Here is a 20,660-nt window from a genome sequence, read left to right as displayed (position 1 = left end):
CCTCCACACACACACAGACATGCAGGTGTGTGTGTGTGTGTGTGTGTGTGCGCATTCACACACACAATATTTTTTAAAGGCAGAGAGAAAGGAAGTTTTAATTTTCAGGTAGCTTGTAAAATGAAGCACAAGTTGAGGAGGGATATCAATAAAGATACAGTGTTTGCTTTTAAAGCACCATATAAAGCTAGGTGTGGTTGTCCCTGCCTGTAATTACAGCATTCATGAAGCTGAGGAAGAATTTTTCAAGCCCAGCCCAGGCTGTATTATATATGAGGTCTTTTCTTAAACAAACAAAAAAAAAAGGCCCTAGAGAGCCAGCACATTTGTATCTCTTGTTAATGTGTATAAAATCGCTCATATAGCTAATCAGTTTGACAAGTTCTTAAAATTAGAGGGCATGAAATGTATAGTAATGGGAAGTCCCCTCTGTAGGGATTATTCACAAATACACAAAAGGGGCTTGTTGCATTCATGAAATGCTAAATGACTATAAGACAAGGTGCTGACATCTTACCACTTCAGCTAGTATCTTTATCAGCCAATGCCACAGATGTCAGTGAGGCTGGAGGACTTGGAATAGAAGTGCTTATTTATCCTCGATCTGCTGGTGCCCAGCAGTCCCCTTACACGGGGGAGTACATGCAGGCACGTGTTGCAGCAGACACAGACGAAGTTAAGCTACTTCAGCATGCAGGATAGATTAGTTTTTCTACTTGTCTCCTTTGAGTCTCACTCAAAAAAGTGTCTCTGGTTTTTTACAAAGCAGCTTTATTTCTTTTTGCACCTTTTGGTAGAGAGTGCCTTGAAATAAGTGAGACTTGGGGAAATTCTGGCACTCTGTTCCAACATCATGGAGCTGTGCACGGAGCAGCCTCCATTTGGAATTTTCTAAAGCATGGTGATTATTGCACTCTAAATGCGATTTGTTTTGTCACTCGGATCGTGTGGAGTTGGTGCTTGAGACCTCTGTAGTGGATGTAGACGAAGAGCGGTGGCTTTGAGGTTGGGCCGTGGCCCTGAGGTGGGCAGTGATGTCTTCCTTTTCTTCTTCTGTGCTGTCAGTTTGCAGAGAGGAGGGACCGGTGTTCCAGAAGGACTCTTATGTGTGTTCCGTGATAAAGACACTGATGTCATCAAGAGAAAGAAGCGGGCTCCCTTACAGGTTGTCGGCGTCCGGTCTCAGACTCCAAGTGTAAAGTGAAGAGAGCGGTCTGCCTACATCCCTGCATTTAAACACTGGATGTGTGCCCTGGATGCCATGCATGGGTACAGTCTGTCCACCAGCGTTCACGTGATGTTGCTTTGTTGACATGCCTTGTCTGGCACCATGTGTGTGCTTGTTTGTTTGTTTCACAAAGGTGTTTTTGGTTTTTTTTTTTTTTTTTTTTTTCTAATGCTTAGTAAGCTGGTTTGGCAGCAATAGATGTGTAGAGTCTGTATAAATCCTTTAACTTGCTAGGGCACTGATATGCATACATAATTGTAATTCTCCATTCAGGGGCACTTGTGCCCCAGCCACACATCATCTGACACACTCAGGTTGGGCCTGAATTCTGATTGCCTGCTATGAATTTGTTAGTAAAAGGTTTCATGGTTTTTTGGTTCCTCCCCCCTCCAGAATGGTTGTCTGAAAGCTCCCTCCTCCCCCTCCCCTGGAGAGGTACCCCCTGCAAGTCATCGTATTAGAACGGGAATAGTAGGAAGGTGTAACTGCACTTGGGTTTTGCTCTGTTCCCACTGCAGACATGAAAAAAGCAGTACTGTGTGTCACAGCACAGTGCCAGTCCACTCAGCTGCAGCGTGCAGCGCGCTGCTGGCCAGTGTGGGCCTCCCCACTGACATTTTCTCAGTCGGGCCTGAGGGAAATGCAGGGGGAGGAAGTCTCCAAGGGTGCGCCAAACAGCACCCGCAGAGGCGCCCTGCACTGGGTGGTAGGGTGTCCTCCCTGGGCCCTCCTGGCCATCTCTCTCACAGCTCCCTCACGCTCTCAGAGGGTGAGGATAAACTTTTCGGTAGCAGAGATCTCTGGTATGCTTGAACATGAACCCCTGCCTGTTGAATCTAAAGGGTTTAGGGGACCACCTGCCTATCACAAATGCTTTCCTCCAATTTTGGAATGCCATCCTGACTTGAGACTTCTTTATTTTTACATAAAAGAACACATAATTTGAATGGCCCCTGTTGTCACTACCTATCACAGACTCTGACACAGTTCTGTGCACTATGGGTAAGATGTCCTGACTGCTCTGGAAGCAGAATAGCTCTAGTGGTACTGTCCTGGGCAACTACCCATCCATTGGTGGGGTTCCATGTGAATCTAGTGGACTGGTGGGGCGGGTAGGAATGTTTAAAGTGCCGTGGAAGTCTGCTGTACCTGCATCCCATTCGTGCCCCTAATTGAAGACCAGGTTAAGAGCCCAGTGTGACCCTAATATAGAAGAAAATTGCAGAACTGCTTTTGCCCAACTGTAACCAAGAGATGTGACTAATGGTGCTTGTAAATGACTTTTTTTTCTTTAGATTTAAAAAAAAAAATTATGTGTATGAGTGTCCTGCCTGGATGTATATCTGCGTACCATATGTGTGCCTAGTGCCCACAGAAGTCAGAAGAGGGCATCAGGCCACTTGGAACTGGAATTATGGGCAGTTGTGAACTGCAGTGTGGGTTAGAAATCAAACCCAGGTCCTCTGTCAGAACCAGGGATCTTAATCACTGAGCCATCTATCCAGCCGCTTGCATGTGGCAAGGGAGTTCCTTCTTAGATGCAGGTCCTGACGAAGTATGTCTGCCCGGCTCCTCTGAAAGTTTGGCAGAGACTGTAGGTTGGGGGCTTTTGGAAGATGGTTACGACAGTGTAGTGGCTTATCCTGCATATGACTGTCCACTTCGGGAGTCTGCAGTGCCTGACACACATAGTCTCTAAACAGCTCTGACTTCCCCTTTCCTCCTTAAACACATCTACAGGGTTTACCCACATGCATGGGCACATGTACACGTGTATCAGATATCTGATAAACCCTGTCACCGGGAACGCTGGTGTGGAGAGTGGGGGAGTAGTGGAGGAGGTGGTGGTATTTCTCAGCACTTTGGGCACCAGCACCCAAAACAACGCTGCCCCAGAGCCCCGGAGATGGTCTTGTGAACTGAGCTGGCCGCACACAGGCTTCTTTGGCCGTCTGGCTTCCTTTAGACTCAGACCTTGCTGCTTAAACTGTACCGTGTGCACATTTGGCTTACAAGGTGGATGCAAAGTACCAAAACCACGTTTCCAGATCTTCCTTTGTAGCCCGTCTGGTTGTAGCTGTGCTGCAGGCATGCAAACGACATCTGGCTCCTGAAGTCTTATTTCTTACAGTTGCCAGTCAGTAACAGTGTAGTAAAACCCAATTATTCAGTCTGATTTTATTTGGACTTCTCATATGTAGAACTGTGTATATTGGGTTACAGAGGAGGCAGGGGCTAATTGGAATCTTGGGAGAGACTTAGGCCCACAGTAGGGTCTAGGAGTTGCTTTTATTCACGATCCCAGTCATGTGGGCTCACACTGCCTGGCTTCCTTAGAAATAGCCAAAGGTGTAAGAAAGCCAGCCAGGATGGCACAAGGTTTGAGAGTCACTCAGCTCAAGGAAGCCTGGCATGGCTCCCCCTGCCAGATCTGTGTAACAAAACAGGCGACTTGAGGCTGGCAGATGCTCTCAAAGGCACAGCCATTGCTCCAGAGAAGCCTGTGCTTGGCAGACTATGACAAGTATTACCTACTAATCTCCACGTGGAGCTTTCCAACTTGAACACAAAGACGATCTTGTGAGTTGGGTGCGGGGCAGCTCACAGTATCAACTAAAGCATGTCCACCCCAGCTACTGCCGACCACTGGTGTTGCTCACCTTCCAGCCAACTCATCTTCTTTGAGGCAGTTCTGGCTGTACCCATACCCTTCTGCTTCAGTGGCTGTGGGAGCCTGGGGAGGAATGCCCCCAATCCCTATCCACAGCGGCAAGAACTCAGACCTCTCTTGCCCCAGGGCCTAGGTGATGCTGGGGGGAGGGGAGAAAGGAGGGCACACACATTACCTTGGCTACTCAACTAGCTATTCACACCAAGGCCAGGGTTTACCCAACGCTGAAGGGCTGGGGACTCTGTTCTCGGAATTTTCTGTTAGGTCTCCCCTGTACCTTGGCCTCACCTGCCCTGTCAACACTGGCAGCATAACCATCCACCCTACCACTGAGGCTCTGGCCCCAGATGTATACCCAACACTCCTGCAGACCTCACGTGTCTGGCAGCTCCCTCCTCCACTCAACCTACTTAAGGAAACATCCCTTCCTTACTTTTGTCCACCTGTCCCCAGAACAGTGACCCCTCCAGAAATGCTAAACGCTGCCTGCCTTGTGATTCTGGATCTTTCCTATACAGTTTCTGAAGAGAGTTACATAATAAAATGGATAACTAGAACAGAACAGACTTTGCACTAACAAACGAGCAATCCTTGAGCTGCTAGGCTAGGGAAGCAAGCCTCTCTCTGCCATCATCTTTGGATCCTACTGGATAACTGATGAGGATTGTTTTCTCCAGTAGCGGCTATTGGACACAGAGCCTCATATGCAGGGCACACCCTAGCCTCAAGCCCTATTTGTTAATACAAATGTATACCACGGAGAAGCCTTGTTGTGGGCTGGGCTGTTGAAGGCTGGAAGGCCTCCTGTGGAGGGTGGAGATTCTGAGTGCAGCGGGAATCGTTTAGTGGGTGTGTCCCAGTTGCCTTGCAGCTGTGGCGGGGGAGGGATTTATCTAGGATAGCTGGGAATAAAGAAGGGATGAGCCCGTGGAAGCAAGAAACCTCAGAAACTTGCATGTGAGGTGTGGCTGGAACCCACCCTAGCACCTAGCCTGTCAGTGCTAGTGATGAGTGCACAGAACTCCTTTGCCCAGGATTTCAAGGCCAGTGACCACCCTCACAGCCCTTAGCCCTCTCACAGGCGCAGTTCTGCCTCCAAAGTTACACTTTTAAAGTTGACTGCCCTATTTTTTACTATCTTTGAAGTTAGTTATGGATTGATCCCTAATTTTTCACTAGACCGCAACACAGCCCTATAAGCTCTTCCATTACTACCTGCCAGAGCTTGTAGAAAGGACCAGAGGCCCTCATCCAGAGAGCTCTGAAAGTCTCCGCTGGGCAGGTCTGGGGCCACAGTCCCCCAGGGAATTCTCTTCCCTGGCGGGAAGTCCCAGTGGTAAGCCTGGATTGCGGAGCTGGAAGGTCCATGATGGCCCTGCCTCCCCAGACATCGCTGGGGCGGGACTCAATTCCGGGGGCGACACGTCCTAGGAGAGCTAGACGGAAGCACTGGGACTGACACGTGGACTTGGGCGGTGCTGCCCTGTGGGTTGGCCTAGGCCTGAGGTGGGAGGGCACGGTATTGGGACACAACGGTGTCCATGCCATCCCAGCGCTCCAGCCTGATGCAGCCAACGACAGAGGAAACCCGCAAGACCCCATTTGCAGCAGCAGAGGATACACAATGGTCCAGGTGAATGAGGGTGTGGTTGTCGCCGGGGCAAGGAGGACATTTACTTTTAGGGGGATGCTACTTCACGGGACCTGAGTGCAGGGAGCACCAGACTCTAGGGGCGCCTCCTTCATGTCTCCTGGGACTGGCATGCTCCTCCCTGGGCAGCCTCAGCCCCCAAGAAGAGGGAGGACACAGATGCTCGACCCAGTAAAGGGATTCTTCTAATCAAATACCAAAAGGTGGCAAATGGCTCCTTCGCCCTTCTTCCTGCTAGTTTTCTGAGGTCTGGGACACTTGGTGGGAGCTCTGGGCTAGACAGATGCTCACAGCCTAGGAATCCAAGCAGCACTTCTGTGTCACAAGGTTTCTTAACTAAGACGGAAAACAGCAGTTACCCGTCCTCATTCATATTCCATTCCCACGGTTTTCACTGCCTCCACAGAAAGCAGGTGCAAGAAGGTGGCATCTGGCTACAGGACCTCTGTGAGAGAGTTCAAACCGGAGCCCCAAAGAGGAGGCTCAGGGCAAAAGAGCTCACAGCCTGAATCTACCGGGAGGAATTTGAAGGTCTTCCTATAGCAGCTGAGAGGCACAGAACCAGATCTCAACCCCGCCTGTGCCTGTGACAATTAGGGAGAGGGCCTGAAAAGGAGCACTCTGTGCCTGCTCACACTCTTGCTCTCTGATTTACTACCCTGTGTTTATCCCCTACGCCTCTGCTTCTGCCTTACCTGGCCCCCTGAGGCACTACCCTAGGCTTTCAGAGAACTGTGAACTGTTCTGCCAATTTTGCTGTAGGTTACAATTTAATGGCTCTGCCTGGCCCTTGTCTTTACTGCTCTCCCTGTGTGCTTTCTTTAGTCACCTTTGGCAGAGGCCATGGCTGAGAATCCTGGGGGATCTTGCAGAGTCAAGGTCACCCTCAACTCTTGTGGGGGTAATAGTAACAGCAGTAAGTACCCTGTCTACCCACCACCTCCTCCAGTCCTCTTTGTGACCTGGGAGGCAGATTGGGGAGGGTGGGGACGTTGGTGGAGGCTGAGTTAGGGAGGTAATAGTACCAGGGTACGCTCTGGTCTGTCTGGTGCTCTGGCCACTGGTGCCAGCACATTTCCCCTTTCTGAACCAAGGGACCAAGGGCCATGTGACCACCTGTTTGCTCGGGCCCGGATGCTCTGCACAGGGCCATCTACAGGAAGCCAAGGCTGAGAGGAAGTATCATACCCACTGAGTGCCAGCCTGAGCTCTGGCTCCAGTAGGGCTAGTGGGGCTCTTCAGGCAATTCCAAGTCAAGCTCCTGGTCCTAAAGAGCTCCCAGAAAGAGGAGGTATCTTGGAGCTGCGTCTAAGAGTCCTCAGGTAGCTGGCCTAGTAGGGACCCTCCAGGAGGACTTTGATGTTGCCTAGGATTTTTTCTGAACTCCCATGGCCATCAGGAAGCTAGAGACACTTCTCATCTGGAGGGTGTGGGTCTATCTGGCTTCCTGCTTCTAACTGGTCTCCAGCAGCCACAGGTGCACCCAGGGAAGAATGGCATGCTGGGTGGGGTCACATAAATAAAGAAATAAAGCTCTTTTTTTTTTTTAAGATTTATTTATTATGTATACTGTATTCTGCCTGCGTGTATGCCTGCAGGCCGGAAGAGGGCACCAGATCTCATTACAGATGGTTGTGAGCCACCTTGGGGTTGCCAGGAATTGAACGACCTCTCGAAGAACAGCCAGTGCTCTTAACCACTGAGCCATCTCTCCAGCCCCAGAACAAACCTCCTTTTTAAGGCACCTTTTTGGACAGTGAGGCTTTTAGTGGGTGAGCCAGCGTTGTTCCAGTCAGCTGAAACAAGTCACCTATACTGCCACCTAGGGACGGGCTCCTGCAAGTGAGGCAACAACTTGGGGCAAGCAGGACGCCCTCCAGGGCAGCTTTAATGTTTTGGCTGGTCGCCCTGTGCTTTCAGTAATCCAGTGGCCATGTTTGCTCAGGACATTGTCCTGGCAAGAAATGAAAGCAGAATTTGGGGGGGAGGGGGTTGCTGTGTTCAGGGCTCTCACTGGGAAGAGTTCTGTCAAATCCAAGAACAGACTCTTCAGGAGACTGGAGGAGAAGGCCTGGCCCATAGAGGCCTGAGGAAGAGAAGCTTGACTATGTCATATGCGTGTAGCACCAGGCAACGGCTGGCAGTTCCCCTAACTAATAAGCTTTAGACCTACATGAAGTATTGCCAGAAACGATCCCCTCCTGTCTGCTAACCTACCCATGACTTGTCTTCTCTGTAAGCCCAATCGGGGGATCCCAGCCTGGAGAGTAGCTTGAGTTCTGAGTCTACCCCCTCAACCAGCAGGGAACTTGTTGACATCATATTGGGTAAGCTCACAGTTTGCTGCCCTCCCCAGCGCCTGGTAGGTGACAGAGGACTCCAACCCTTCTTGGACCTACTCAAGAGATTCAATCCTTCCTGATTATGGGTTTCAGAGGTTCCCTGCCACACGGTGGACACTACTACATTGGCCATTACCTGAACAGACCTCAGGGGTTTCCACCTCTCCTGACCTCTCTGGAAGATTCTTGGTATTGTAGTCTGGGGGGCTGCTGCTAGTCCCCAGGATCCCACACATCATTTGGGGAATACAGGATGTGATGCTCCCAGGAGCCCCTCTCATCTGCTAACTGTCTCGCTGTTAACCGTCCTCTGTTCTGACCGCTGCTCTTTGAAAGCCTTCTCCTGCTAGACACTGATCACACAATTTGGGTTCCCGCCTTGTGGCTCAAAGTCTTCTCTCTGCCATTTTATTCCTACTGGGCCGACCATTCTGCCTCCTGGCCCTCACCTTTGACTCTGCTCCTGTTTGCCTGTGACTCTGCCCAGCACTTACGCTATGGGGTTGTAGCCCAACTGCAACCTTGAGTCCCCCAAGCCTGGTACTCTAGCTGGATGTCTGCGAGTTTGTCTCTTCCCTGCTCTGTCTGTGCCTGTGTTGGGTGGTGGCCAGTGTCCACCTGCCTCAAGACTCCAGCCCACCTCCAAAAGATTGTGTTCAGTAGTGCCACCCTCCTGCCTGCCCCTCTCAGGAAGGATGCCCTCCCTTCTTCTCCTGTATTGAGTACTCACTTCCCCAGAGCTCAACTGAAGTGCCGATTTCTTCTAGAATCATCATGAGGATTCTGCACAGTCATGCAGAATCCCCAAACATCCCAACTCACATTCCCCATCGCTGTCCTAAATGGATGGTATGCCCATCACCATCTGTGAGTCAATGTAGACATTCTAGGGGCTGATGACTGACTGGACAGCGCTGTGTGGAATATCCATGTTTGTCTTTAAGAGAACCTCCTGGGCCAAAGGCCATTCTTCTCTGTCCTATTGTGGCAGAATCAGGCCAGATTTGCCTACCATACACAATGTCACTCAAACAATGTGCTCTTACAAAAGACAATCTGAGCCTGGCGGTGGTGGCGCATGCCTTCGGTCTCACCACTCAGGAGGTATGAGTTTGAGGCCAGCCTGTTCTACAGAGTGAGTTCCAGGACGGCCAGGACTGTTTCATAGAGAAACCCTGTCTTGAAAAAACCAAGAACCAAAAGCGAAAGAAAATCTGCTTGCCAGGCGACCACATACAGAGTCAGAAGAGCAGGTTTCAAATACACCTCCCGCTAAAGACATGGCTCAGTGATTGAGTACTTGCCTAGCAAGCGTGAGACCTTAGGTTTGATTCCCATCGCTAGGGCGGGGGGGGGGGGGGGGGGGGGGATCAGATCTCTCTCCCCAGTAGAGAGCCGGGGTCTTCACAGACTGAGGTGAGGAAAATAATGTGGACCTTAGGTCTATGCATGTGTGGTCAAACTCACTAGAGGTACCCAGACCTGCATGCCTATCATCACCATCTCTCCTAAAATTGCTGATATCCAAATTCACTAAGAGCAAAGAGCCGGGACAAATGAGGCTGGGCTCACTAGATTTCCTGTTTTGTTGTCAGATCTCTGCTGTCAGCAGAGTTCTCTGGGTGGATGTTAATCCAAAACTTGAATGTTGAAGAATCTAGCACCAGGCAGTGGCCGCGCATGCCTTTAATCCCAGCACTCGGGAGGCAGACAGATCTCTGTGAGTTCGAGGCCAGCCTGGTCTTGAGAGAGTTCCGGGACAGCCGAGCCTGTTTCACAGAGAAACTCTGTCTCAAAAAAAAAAAAAAAAAAAAAAAAAAAAAAGAAGGAGAAGGAGGAAGCAGCTAGCATGCTGGTCTACACAAGGAGCTCCGGGACAAAATAAAGAGACCCTGTCTTAAAAAAGAGAAGCAGCAGCAGGCTAGTTAGTAACTTATACCTGTAGGCCCAGCACCCAGAAGGCTGAAGCGGGGTGGGGTGGGGTGGGGGTTGCTTTGCGTCTGATCCATCATTTTAAGCTAGTCTGCACAGTAAGATTTGGGACCGGGGGGCAGAGAGAGAGAGAGAGCTCACTTTGCCTGCTACCCTTCCCTCCAGCTAAGCTTACTAGTCTACCATGTGACCATGAATAAATACACCAGGAAGTTAATTATCTTCAAAGCTCATCTCAGGAAGCATGAACCTGGCCCCCATAATTGACCCTTTCTTAGTTGGAAGCCTAGCCAGGGTCTATTCCCCCTCTGAGGCTCTTTGCCTCCCCACTGTCCAGAGTGAGAGCTCCCAGTCCAGTTGTGCTGCTGCGCTGAGGGTGGGATCTAGCTGCCCGGCAACCTTGCCCTGCCCAAATCCCTCCAGGGCAAATCCCCCACACTGCCCCAGTTCTGTATCCTCTCCTGACTGCACCCCCATTCTGGGCTGACTGTACTCCTCCCTGGGAGCCTTCTGCTCCGCCTGAACCTTGCCTCCTTTGGGCTACCCTGCTTAGCACACTGCCCTGCAGGTTGTTAGCTGTTTGCTAGTTCTGGCTCCCTTTCTGCATCCTCATAGTCAACAGGAGGCTTGAGAATATGGGCAGTACTGGTGTCTGGTCCCCAACTTGAGATCTTGCTGCAGTCCTGGCAGCCTTGGACCCAGGCTCTGAGCCTTGTGAGTGTACTGTCATGTATTTACGTGCCCTGTCCTGAGGGCTCTTGTGCTGTTCCCAGCCCCTGGGTTCAGTTTGGCCTTATCTGAGTGATGATGAAGGCCGTGAAGGGGCTCTCCCCAGGTCCTGACTGCTAGGTCCTGACTGCTGTCTGTCTCACAGGCCTGAGTGCCAGGCATGGACAGGGATGCTGCTCCTGGGCACCTGCCTACTGTACTGCGCTCGAGTCACTATGCCCGTCTGTACTGTTGCCATGAGCCAGGACTTCGGCTGGAACAAGAAGGAGGCTGGTATCGTGCTCAGCAGCTTCTTCTGGGGCTACTGCCTGACTCAGGTGGTGGGCGGCCACCTCGGGGATCGGTAACCAACCCCCTTTCCCCACTGCTCAGGCCCGAAGGTGGGGGGGCATCATCTAGGTGCCTCAGAGAGACTGTATGGTCAGTCCTGCCCTTGCACACAGGAGAGGAGGGATGGAGGGGGGGGGGGAGAGGAGGTCCAGTGTGGCAGCTCTAAGGCAGCAGGCAAGAAACATGACAGACAGGCCAGACTCGGTCCCATGCCCTGCACTCAGCTCTGGGCCCCTCCTCTATAGGGCAGGTGGCTGCAGTGCCTACCACAGGCTCTGTACAGTGGTTAGTGATTGTGCCCCTCAGCCCTCTCAACAAGTACTTCATGCTGCCCCGTGTTTCCTCCAGCATTGGAGGTGAGAAGGTCATCTTGCTGTCAGCCTCCACCTGGGGCCTCATTACTGTCGTCACGCCACTGTTTGCCCACCTTGGCAGTGGCCACCTGGCCTTCATGACATTCTCTCGAATCCTTATGGGTCTGCTCCAAGGTAAGGGCCATGTCTAGCTTCCTCCCTCTGATGTTGCCATTCAGCCTTGCCGGGAAAGGGGTGGACAGACCACCGTGTGCACGGTGTGCCTGTGTGCTACCCTTTGCTCCAAAGTCTACTTTGTATAACCAAGATATTTATCTGGATGACAACCTGTGACTGCTCACTCAGGGCAGGGATGGGGGGATGGTTGTATTGCCATATCTTTGTTATCTGTGGGCTGAGAGATGTGATGGAGTTCCCCAACCCTGTGGCTTTCCTTCACAGGGGGGTGGGTCTCTGGCCTCTGGGGTGGTCCCAGATCCCACGCTCTCAAAGGGGCAAGGACTGCCCTCTGAGGAGCTGCATTTACTGACCTGGTGATACAAAGTTCCAAAGGGGAAGCAGCTGATGCTTTCTGCCTCCCCATTGTGAGTAATTAACAAAAGGGAAGCCTGAGTTCCTATTGCCACACCCTGCAAAGGAACCTATCGAGTAGCCTCTCTAGACTGGAGTTTAGAACCTTCTAGAATGGAGAGAATACTCAAGTGTTTTGTTTTCTTGTTTTGTTTTTGTTTTTATTTGAGACAGGGTCTCACCATGTGTAGCTCTGGCTGTCCTGGAACTCACTCTGTAGGCCAAACTGGCCTCAAACTCATAGAGATCCACCTGCCTCTGCCACCCAAGTGCTGGGATTAGAGTTGTGTTCCCTGTTATTTCCAAGCTTTTAAGCTGCCTACTAACTAAGGAGGGAACTATCTGTAAGAATAGTAGGTAGAGGTACTTTCCTGAAAGGGTGCATGTGTGTACCTGGCACACATATGGAAATGTTTGAGGGTGCCAGAGCACACCGAGGATCTGCTGTGTAGTCTGCGTGTGCACACAGGGGGACGGCTGTTAGGTGTCTCCGCGGAGCTCTCACCCTGAATTAATTTGGTTCCTTACCTAAATGTCGCCAAAAGCCCAGCCCTGCCAGTCCCTTACAGCCCAGTGAGGTAATGGAAAGGAGCCGTGGACATTCTCCAAGCGGCGTCCTGCGCTCACTGGCTCGCTCTGGGCACCCAGTGACAGCATTCTCTGCTGTTTCAGGTGTTTACTTCCCAGCCCTGACCAGTCTGCTGTCACAGAGAGTGCAGGAGAATGAAAGGGCCCTTACCTACAGCACTGTGGGCGCTGGCTCCCAGTTCGGGTAAGACCCCACCTCCCAGGGATTCGGGAAGCTTTCACCATCCTCCAAGTCAGAGTAGCTGTGCCTGAGGACTCTGTTGGCTAGTGCTAGTCCAACGGTTCCGCAGGTCTGTGAGGAGTGCTGCATTTGTTTCTGTGACAAAACATGACAAGAAGCAGATTAGGAAGACAGGACTTACTTTAGCTCTCAGCTTGAGGGTACAGTCTATCATGCAGGGAAACCCTGAGAGCCGGAATATGAGGCTGCTGGACACATTGTATCACTGTCACGCTTGGGGGGGGTTGTTTTGCCTTTGTTTTGTTTCTTTGTTTTGAGACAAAGTCTCACTGTATGCCCTGCCTGGCCTGGAAACTCCCAGAGGGTCTCCTTGCCTCTGCCTCCTGAGTGCTGGAATTAAAGATGACTCCCACCACACCTGCTCACCTTCTTCTTTTTATTCAGCCCAGAACTCCAGCCCCCCATGGCTGCCAACACTCAGGATAGTTCTTCCTCCCTCTCCACAGCTTAACCTTTCTGGAAATACCTTTATAGGCACACCCAGAGGTGTGTTTCTGTGGTGATTCTAAATCTTGTTAAGTTAGCAATAAAGGTTAACCACCCCAGCACGTCTCTGCCTTTACCTGTGCTGTAAGCTGGGACACTGCCATGTGGATTGGGGAGCTTTACCAGAGGGGAGCCAGAGGCTGCCCCACCCTCTGTGAGAAATCCCTATGCATGGAGGAAGGGCCACTAACTGGTGTGTTAGGTGGGCTTCTGGGATGTTAATGGGGACTTCCTGCATCATCCAGGCCTGGGTCTACTATTGCTGAGTTCAGGATGGGGGGGGGATGAGAAAGTGGAGCCCCATGTGAAGGGCCAACTCTGTTGATCTGGGTGGCCTGATTTAACACTAAAAGCACATTTATTCACGTCGAGAAGTGTGAATGTCAAAGAAACAGTAAGGCTCAAATGCTACAGAGGGGTCTCGTATATATCTTCAACCTCAGTTCTGATATCCTGCACAGCAGACGGGGTCCTGTGCATGGCCAGGAGGGATGGGAGAGAAAGTACCGCCCCAGCTAAGGGTAGGGCACCGCCCCAGCTAAGGGTAGGGTACTGCCCCAGGCTCTGTGCCTAGGACACAGATGAGAGCACAGGGAGATGAAAGGCAGCTCAGCCTCACACCAGAGCCCAGTGTTCTCTCTCTCTTTCTTGGCTGAGTGCACAGGGTGATGGGTGGGGTTGAAGGGTGAGGCAGAGGCATCCTTTATTGCATCTGGGACCATAGTACTCTGGAGTCAAAAGGAAGAGGAAGGTTGTGGAGCTCGGTGTTGGCTGCGTGTGTTTTGCACTTAGAAGTTTTTTCTGGAATGTTACCCTCTATAATATATGAGGAGAAAAAAAAGAAAAGAGTATTTTCATGTTAGCGTTTTTCTAAGCTATCCTTTCATCGTTACCTTTTTTCTCCCAAGCATTCACATGACAAATTGCGTGCCAGTTTGAAGGTCTAGAAGAAAGAAGTTAAAATCCCGCAGTGGCCGTAGCCCCCATGCTGCGTCTCCTTAGCTGCTGCCAACTCCCCCTTGCCCCGACTGCCCCACCCCATCTCCCTGAAAAGCACAGTAGGCGAGGCAGGCAGGCCTCTGAGCAGCTTCTGTCCCTGGGCGCTTGAGGCATTTGTGGATAGCCACCACGGTCAATGCAGCACTCCTCTGTGTCTCCCAGGACCCTGGTGATTGGGGGCGTAGGCTCGGTGCTCCTGGACTGGTGTGGCTGGCAGAGTGTCTTCTACTTCTCCGGTGGGCTCACCATGCTCTGGGTGTACTATGTGTACAGGTTCCTGCTGGATGAGAAAGGTAACCGCAGCCATGCGGGCTGGTCCCTTTGCCTCTTTCTCTTGCAGCAATGCGAGACAGCCATTGCGTGAACTTTTTCTGGGAAAACCGAATAAACATATACTCACCCCAGATAGGGCACCACCAGCAGATCAAAGAAACAGTTCCACTCAAGTCTAGCTTGGTCTCACCCCAGCATTGATGGAGTCCCCTTCTTACCTAATCTCCCAAGCCACCTGTGGCCGGGGCAGTATCACAAAAAAGCACGGGCAAGTGGGTGGTGGTGGTACGTGTCTGCGATCCCAGCACTTGGGAGGCTGAAGCAGTATATCTCTGAGTTTGAGGCCAGCATGGTCTACAGAGCTACCAGCTCTCAAAACCCAAGTGCCGATCAATCCCTTAGCCTGCCCCAGCCCTGGATTTTCATCATATTGTTCCATCGAGGCTAGGGCTGATGATATAGGGGATCTAGCAGGTGAAGTCTTCAGGTAGCAAGGCCTCGGAGGGACTCCAGGCACAGGCCCAGGTTAGACATAGAACTGTACTATTATGGGTACCTGATAGCCACTCCTTAGAAGGGAGAAAAAGATGCGCCCTGACTCCTCTGCTGTGTTAGGGACAGTCATGGGGTACCTGGTCCTGAGAGCTATCACTGTGAAATAATTTGTTCCCCTAGACCTTGTTCTGGCCTTGGATGTCCTGGTACAAGGCCTGCCTATGGCCAGGCCCTCCAAAGTACACTGGAGACAACTCTTCCGGAAGCCCTCTGTCTGGTGAGCAAGGGTTGGCATGGCCAGGCAGAGTGTGGGTGAGGGCAGGGCATGGAGCTAGCTGTGCTTGGCAGGACCCAGGCTTGACACGCCTGCAAATGCCCATGTTTCAGAGGGTCGGACCTTGGTGTCCTGGGGGAAGGACTGGGTCCCACATGGAGTCAGTGTCAGGGGGCAGCTGGGTAGAACCCTGAGTCTGATGCCCTCACAGGGCAGCTGTCTTCTCTCAACTGTCTTCGGCTTGTTCCTTCTTCATTCTACTCTCCTGGCTGCCCACCTTCTTCAAGGAGACCTTCCCCCACTCCAAGGTAAGTAATGCTGCCTGGGCCCTCACAGGATAAAGAGGGCTAAGCATGGGCTGTAAAGGCCCTTGTGTAAGGGTGGACACCTTTTGCTTGGCAACTCCATCACCATATGGGCTTCAGGCCTCGAGATGACAGTCTGCTGGGGAGTAGACGTTAGTTCAAGGCTATGAGAGCTACACACTATAATAGCTACAGTTACCTCAGCCCAAGACTTTTACCTGCTGCCCAAGAGGCCCCCCCTTTCAGGACTGGCTAGCTCAGCTGCTGATGCCACATCCAAGAGAGAGCTGTGCATTCCCAGGCAGACTGGTTTAACGCTAGCCTTGTCACAATAAAGGGAGCATGTGGGGAATTGGCTTCAGGAGTTAGCCATTAGTGGGCTCAATACTTACCCGAGGGGCTGGTAATGGGCTGGTTAAGGCCTATCCTTCCAGGACCCTCTGCTCTTAGGCCCTGCCCGAATGTTGGTGGACATAGTTCAACTGACATGGTGAACGAGGGGTGGTCCTCTTGCCTAGTGTCATCCAGAGGCTAGGTGCCACCCTGGCCACCCTTGAGGCTGTACCTCTCCCCACAGGGCTGGGTCTTCAATGTAGTGCCCTGGCTTCTGGCAATTCCCGCCAGTCTATTCAGTGGCTTCCTCTCTGATCGCCTCATCAGTCAGGGTGAGTGTTGGGGAAAACTGTCCTGGGTAAACCACAGCCTGAGGGGGTCTCAGTCCCCTCTGTAGTACAGCTGCATGCAGGGGAAAGACACACACCACCACCCTGTGACAGACAGACCGTCCTTTAGAGTCTGCTCAAGGAATGGGTGCAGGCTGTGCCGAAGAGCCCATTGTATCTTCTTGGGCCTCCCCTTTAATGGGTAGGGTTGGGGGCAGCAAGGGGACCCTAGTGAACACTATCCTGGACCCTTCACACGGAAAGGAAGGCATCAAATGTCACAGGTACCCAGATTTACTATTGAATCTTCCAGAGCTCCGGGGGCCATACTGCAGCCCCAGGGGGCAATGGTCTTACAGACTCGGGTGTAGAGGACACATGTACATGTGTGCTCATGTTCAGGATACAGGTTTTTCCTCAATAGAAAGTAGCACATATTCATTGTGGTAAGACCAGATAATTTGAAGAAACTCAGAGAAACTGAGCTAAGCTTGCCTGGTAGCTTACATTTTTGTAATGGCCCATGGGGCTACCCTTCCATATTTCTACCCAAACTGCACCACGGGAAACCCTTTGACACACATACTGTGCATGGGAGGGTTTAGTCCATGATAGGGACTCTCCCGTCTTGAGCCCTGAGTTGTTGCCTTGGTCATCTCCGTCCCTCTTCTGTGACTTTGGGCGGGACCCCATTGAGGACATCTTTAAGGGTCACCCAGACAAGCTGATGGAAACTCATCGTGAGTCTGTCTCCCTGTTCAGGTTACAGAGTCATCACAGTGCGTAAGTTCATGCAGGTAGGGAAATCGTTTGAATCCTTTGTCCTATTTTTCTATCGCTGAGATAAGGCACTGTGACCAAAGCAACTTAGAGCTTCCAGTTTCAGAGGGTTGGAGTCCATGGCTATCATGGTGAGCATGGCAACACAGTTTCAGAGGGTTGGAGTCCATGACCATCATGGCAGGTAGCATGACTGCACAGTTTCAGAGGGTTGGACCATGGCTGCACAGTTTCAGAGGGTTGGAGTCCATGACCATCATGGTGGGGAGCATGGCAGCACAGGCAGGCATGGCCCTGGGGCTGTAGCTGAGAACTCACATTTTGAGACACAACCACAAAGCAGAGAATGGTGTGGTCCTTTGAAACCTCAAAGCCCACCCCTAGTGACACACCTCCTCCAACAAAGCCACATCCAATCCTTTTCAAACAGCTCTGCCATCTAGAGGCCAAGAATGTGGGGATCATTCTTATTCAAACTACCACACCCTTCTGTGGACATCCCTACTTTGTTCTGGACTCCTGGGACCTGAGGGTTGTATACTCAAATCCTCTGATTTCTGGAACCAGACTGAGATCAAAGATTAGGGCTGGGGAAAACTGTACCATTGGTTTCATGGCTCCAGAAGCAACACCTGATCTTAGGTATTGGCAGGGTTGGTTGGGATTCAGAAGGAAGCCTATGGAATATCAAACCATCAGAGGTTAATTCACATCACTAGGACCCAGAAAGGGGCTGCTGTAGGTGGACCCCAGAAGATGCTCTGGGTGACCTGAGAACCTTCTCTGAGTTCTGAACATGCTCTCTGCCCTGCTTTGGGCCCAGGCACGTAGAGTACAGGGAAGCCCCAGCCTAGAACCATCCTGATCTTGCTCAGAACACTAGGGGTGGAGCTGAGATAGGATGAGCCATATTGGCCAGCATGGCTTTTAGCCCCCTCACCAGTCCTGTCCTGCAGGTGATGGGCCTTGGTCTGTCAAGCGTTTTTGCCCTGTGTCTGGGTCATACCACAAGCTTCCTCAAGGCTATGATCTTTGCATCAGCTTCCATTGGCTTCCAGACCTTTAACCACAGGTAAGAGTGTGCGGCTTCCATCCCTCGGGGCTGCGAGGCGTTAGTGCATTCTGGTTCAGGTGTTTATGAAGGTGGAGTTAGGGAAAGCTCACCACCAGCTGTCTCAGTGAGTGGATCTGGGTACTGAGTCAGGGTCATTCAAGAAAATAACAAGAACAACCCCCCATACTGGGAGGAGGGCCCAGGAGCAGGAGTGACCATACACACCAGGCTGGATGTCCCTCTGCATCCTGTTCCCTTCTTTTTGCAACTGCGATCTCAAGAATCTCAGGCCCGTTAAGAACCCAGTTCAAAGCTGTTTCAAGTGAACAGCAAGCCTGCGTGTGTGCGGCAAGTGTGCTCTTCTGGCCTTGTGTTCGTCCTCAGGAGCAGCAAGAGAGTGGGAGAGCTGGGGTGCGGGGTAGATGGTGCCAGCAGGCCTAGCAGCCCCTGGCAGGTAGGGGCAGCCGCAGGTCTGGGTGTCTCTGCCGCCGGTCTGGGTGTCTTTTGGTGACTTATAACCCTCTCTTATGCTCTAGTGGCCCCTTCAGGCCAAGTGGAGGTGGCCAAGCCTGTGGTCACTCACATGCCTGCCTGCCTTCCTGTTTCCCACAGTGGTATTTCAGTCAATATTCAGGACCTGGCCCCATCCTGTGCTGGTTTCCTGTTTGGTGAGCTTATATAACCCTGCTTCATTCCCTACCCTTGCCAGGGGGCTACCCTGGGGTGGTTGGGCGGTAGGAACAGCAGGGGGTCTTCTCATGTTGTCTGTCTCCTCGATTTTCTGTTCACAGGTGTGGCCAACACTGCAGGGGCCTTGGCAGGTAAGGGGGTGGCTCCAGGCCCAGATCCTTTGGTTAGGATCAATTAGGGAATGATCTTAGGGTGGAGCTTAAATGGGGTTCACCCAGTTTTCCTCATCCAGTGCTGAGTGGAGTCCCAAGGTCAATGGTAGAGCACAAGCCCCAAAATGGCCCAGGAGGATCGCAGACGCGCCAGCCGAAGTGTCTCGTGACTTGGCTGATGGTGGGGGACTCACAGGTCACTTTCCCCTGACTGACCCCAGGTGTTAGTTAGTCCTGTAGTTTAGGGTACCTCTTGGTCCCTCCACCCAGCAGCTGGGCTGACAGGGGCTAACTCTACCCCCTGCTTTGTTTCCCTTGGGTGTGACGTGGTGTGCGGATGCTGTCAATATGTGATTGGGAATGGCCTGTGAGTCCTCCGAGACTCCGGTGTGGCACACAGCTCAGATTTTGAAATTTATCCCAGGGTATTCAGGGCATGTGCTTTGTCCTGCTCTGCCCCTGAAGCCCACAGATGTGTGGGGCCAGCTTCCATGCAGCATCAGTCAGTCTCTGCCTCTCTTGTCCAGGTGTGATAGGCGTGTGTCTGGGTGGCTACCTGATTGAGGCCACTGGCTCCTGGACGTGTCTTTTCAACCTGGTGGCCATCATCAGCAACCTGGGACTGGGCACCTTTCTGGTGTTTGGGCAGGCCCAGAGGGTGGACCTGGCCCCTGTTCATGAGGACCTCTAGCAGTCTACCTATCCAGTCCCACCCAGGACCCTGATGTCAGCAGCCTAAGGACAATAGCTGTGTTGGTGAAACCCTGAATCTGCACCTCAGATGTGTGAGCATGGTCTCCTGGGTTATCCCCACGAGTTGGAGACATAGGTGGAGACAGACACCCGAACCCACACAGACCCATGTCAGGAGTATGTATGGTCATGGCCTCTCTGAACTTCATTGTCCCATCTGCTGGTCAGGATCATCCAGCCCTCCTCAGACTCAGCCAAACTCAGCGGGACTGCTGCCTGCTATTATGGAACCTGCATCACCAATAGGGGTCTCTCCAGTCCATGTGGGTTGTTTCTACGATGAGGTTTCTCTGTGTTGAAGATGTCTTGTGTGCTGGAAGATGTTCAGGAGCAGCTCTGACACCCGCCAGCTCCAGGCATCTTCCAACCTCCATCTCTCCTGTAGTGAAAACCCATGTCAACCATGTCAACCACAGTGCTAGAGAAGCTGTGCTTTCTGCTTCCCCCCAGAAGTCAGGCTGGCACTCTAGCTGGACCAATTGCCTGCCTCTGCAGACCCTCCACAGCCCCTGGTTCTCTTCCTGTGGATCCCTCAGCACTACTGATGAGTCCTGGGTGGATAGGCGCCTCTGCCTGGAAACCTCTGCTTTCTGGCCTTGTTTTTCTACCTCCCCTTTTATACCTTGTGGAGCTGTGGTTTTATGAACTGATAATGAATTCTCCACGATGCCAGTTAGAGATTATCTTTATAGATATGGTGAGTCTCACCAAGACCTTATTTAAGTGAAAACTATTAAACTATTTAAAAGAAGATTGTTATTTTATTCAATACCCTTTGTCGCTTTAACTTTTACCGGGGTGACAAACAAACTCCTTTTCACCCCTAGTTAGATCACCAATCATCACACACACACACATACACACACACACACACACACACACACACAGAGAGAGAGAGAGAGAGAGTTCTACATTGACAGGCACAGTGATACACACCATTAATTCTAGCACTTGGGAGGGAGGCAAATCTCTCTATGAGTTGGAGGTCAGCTTGGTCTACACAGAGAGTTTCAGCACAGCCAGGGCTGTGTAGAGAGACCCTGTCTCAAAACAAAACACAAGCAAAGGAAAAATGGTTCCTTCCAAGTCTAACTGGATAAGCCAATGAGGTTTTTTGTTTTGTTTTGTTTTGAGACAGAGT

General features: G+C 51.6%; 1 protein-coding gene across 2 annotated transcripts; it reads left to right on the top strand.

Annotated features, from left to right (window-relative positions):
* The first annotated feature begins 5,393 nt into the window (after positions 1 to 5,393).
* Slc17a9 (solute carrier family 17 member 9) lies at positions 5,394 to 20,270 on the top strand. Of its 2 annotated transcripts, none has more exons than XM_051184750.1 (13): positions 5,394 to 5,532; positions 10,699 to 10,896; positions 11,232 to 11,371; positions 12,440 to 12,539; positions 14,244 to 14,374; positions 15,030 to 15,126; positions 15,335 to 15,431; positions 16,006 to 16,093; positions 16,853 to 16,887; positions 17,827 to 17,942; positions 18,537 to 18,592; positions 18,716 to 18,745; positions 19,294 to 20,270. In XM_051184750.1, the coding sequence occupies exons 1-13, from the start codon at positions 5,441 to 5,443 to the stop codon at positions 19,455 to 19,457; spliced, it is 1,344 nt and encodes a 447-aa protein (XP_051040707.1). In that variant the 5' UTR covers positions 5,394 to 5,440; the 3' UTR covers positions 19,458 to 20,270. The 2 variants fall into 2 exon arrangements, with proteins under 2 accessions (XP_051040707.1, XP_051040717.1); XM_051184760.1 differs by having other exon boundaries at positions 18,461 to 18,592; positions 19,294 to 19,470.
* Positions 20,271 to 20,660: the final 390 nt, after the last annotated feature.

Source organism: Phodopus roborovskii, unplaced genomic scaffold (assembly GCF_943737965.1).
Source record: "Phodopus roborovskii unplaced genomic scaffold, PHOROB, whole genome shotgun sequence".
NCBI classification, from domain to species: domain Eukaryota; kingdom Metazoa; phylum Chordata; class Mammalia; order Rodentia; family Cricetidae; genus Phodopus; species Phodopus roborovskii.
The sequence above is the reverse complement of the archived record's forward strand: the minus strand, read 5'-3'. Positions and strand labels throughout refer to the sequence as shown.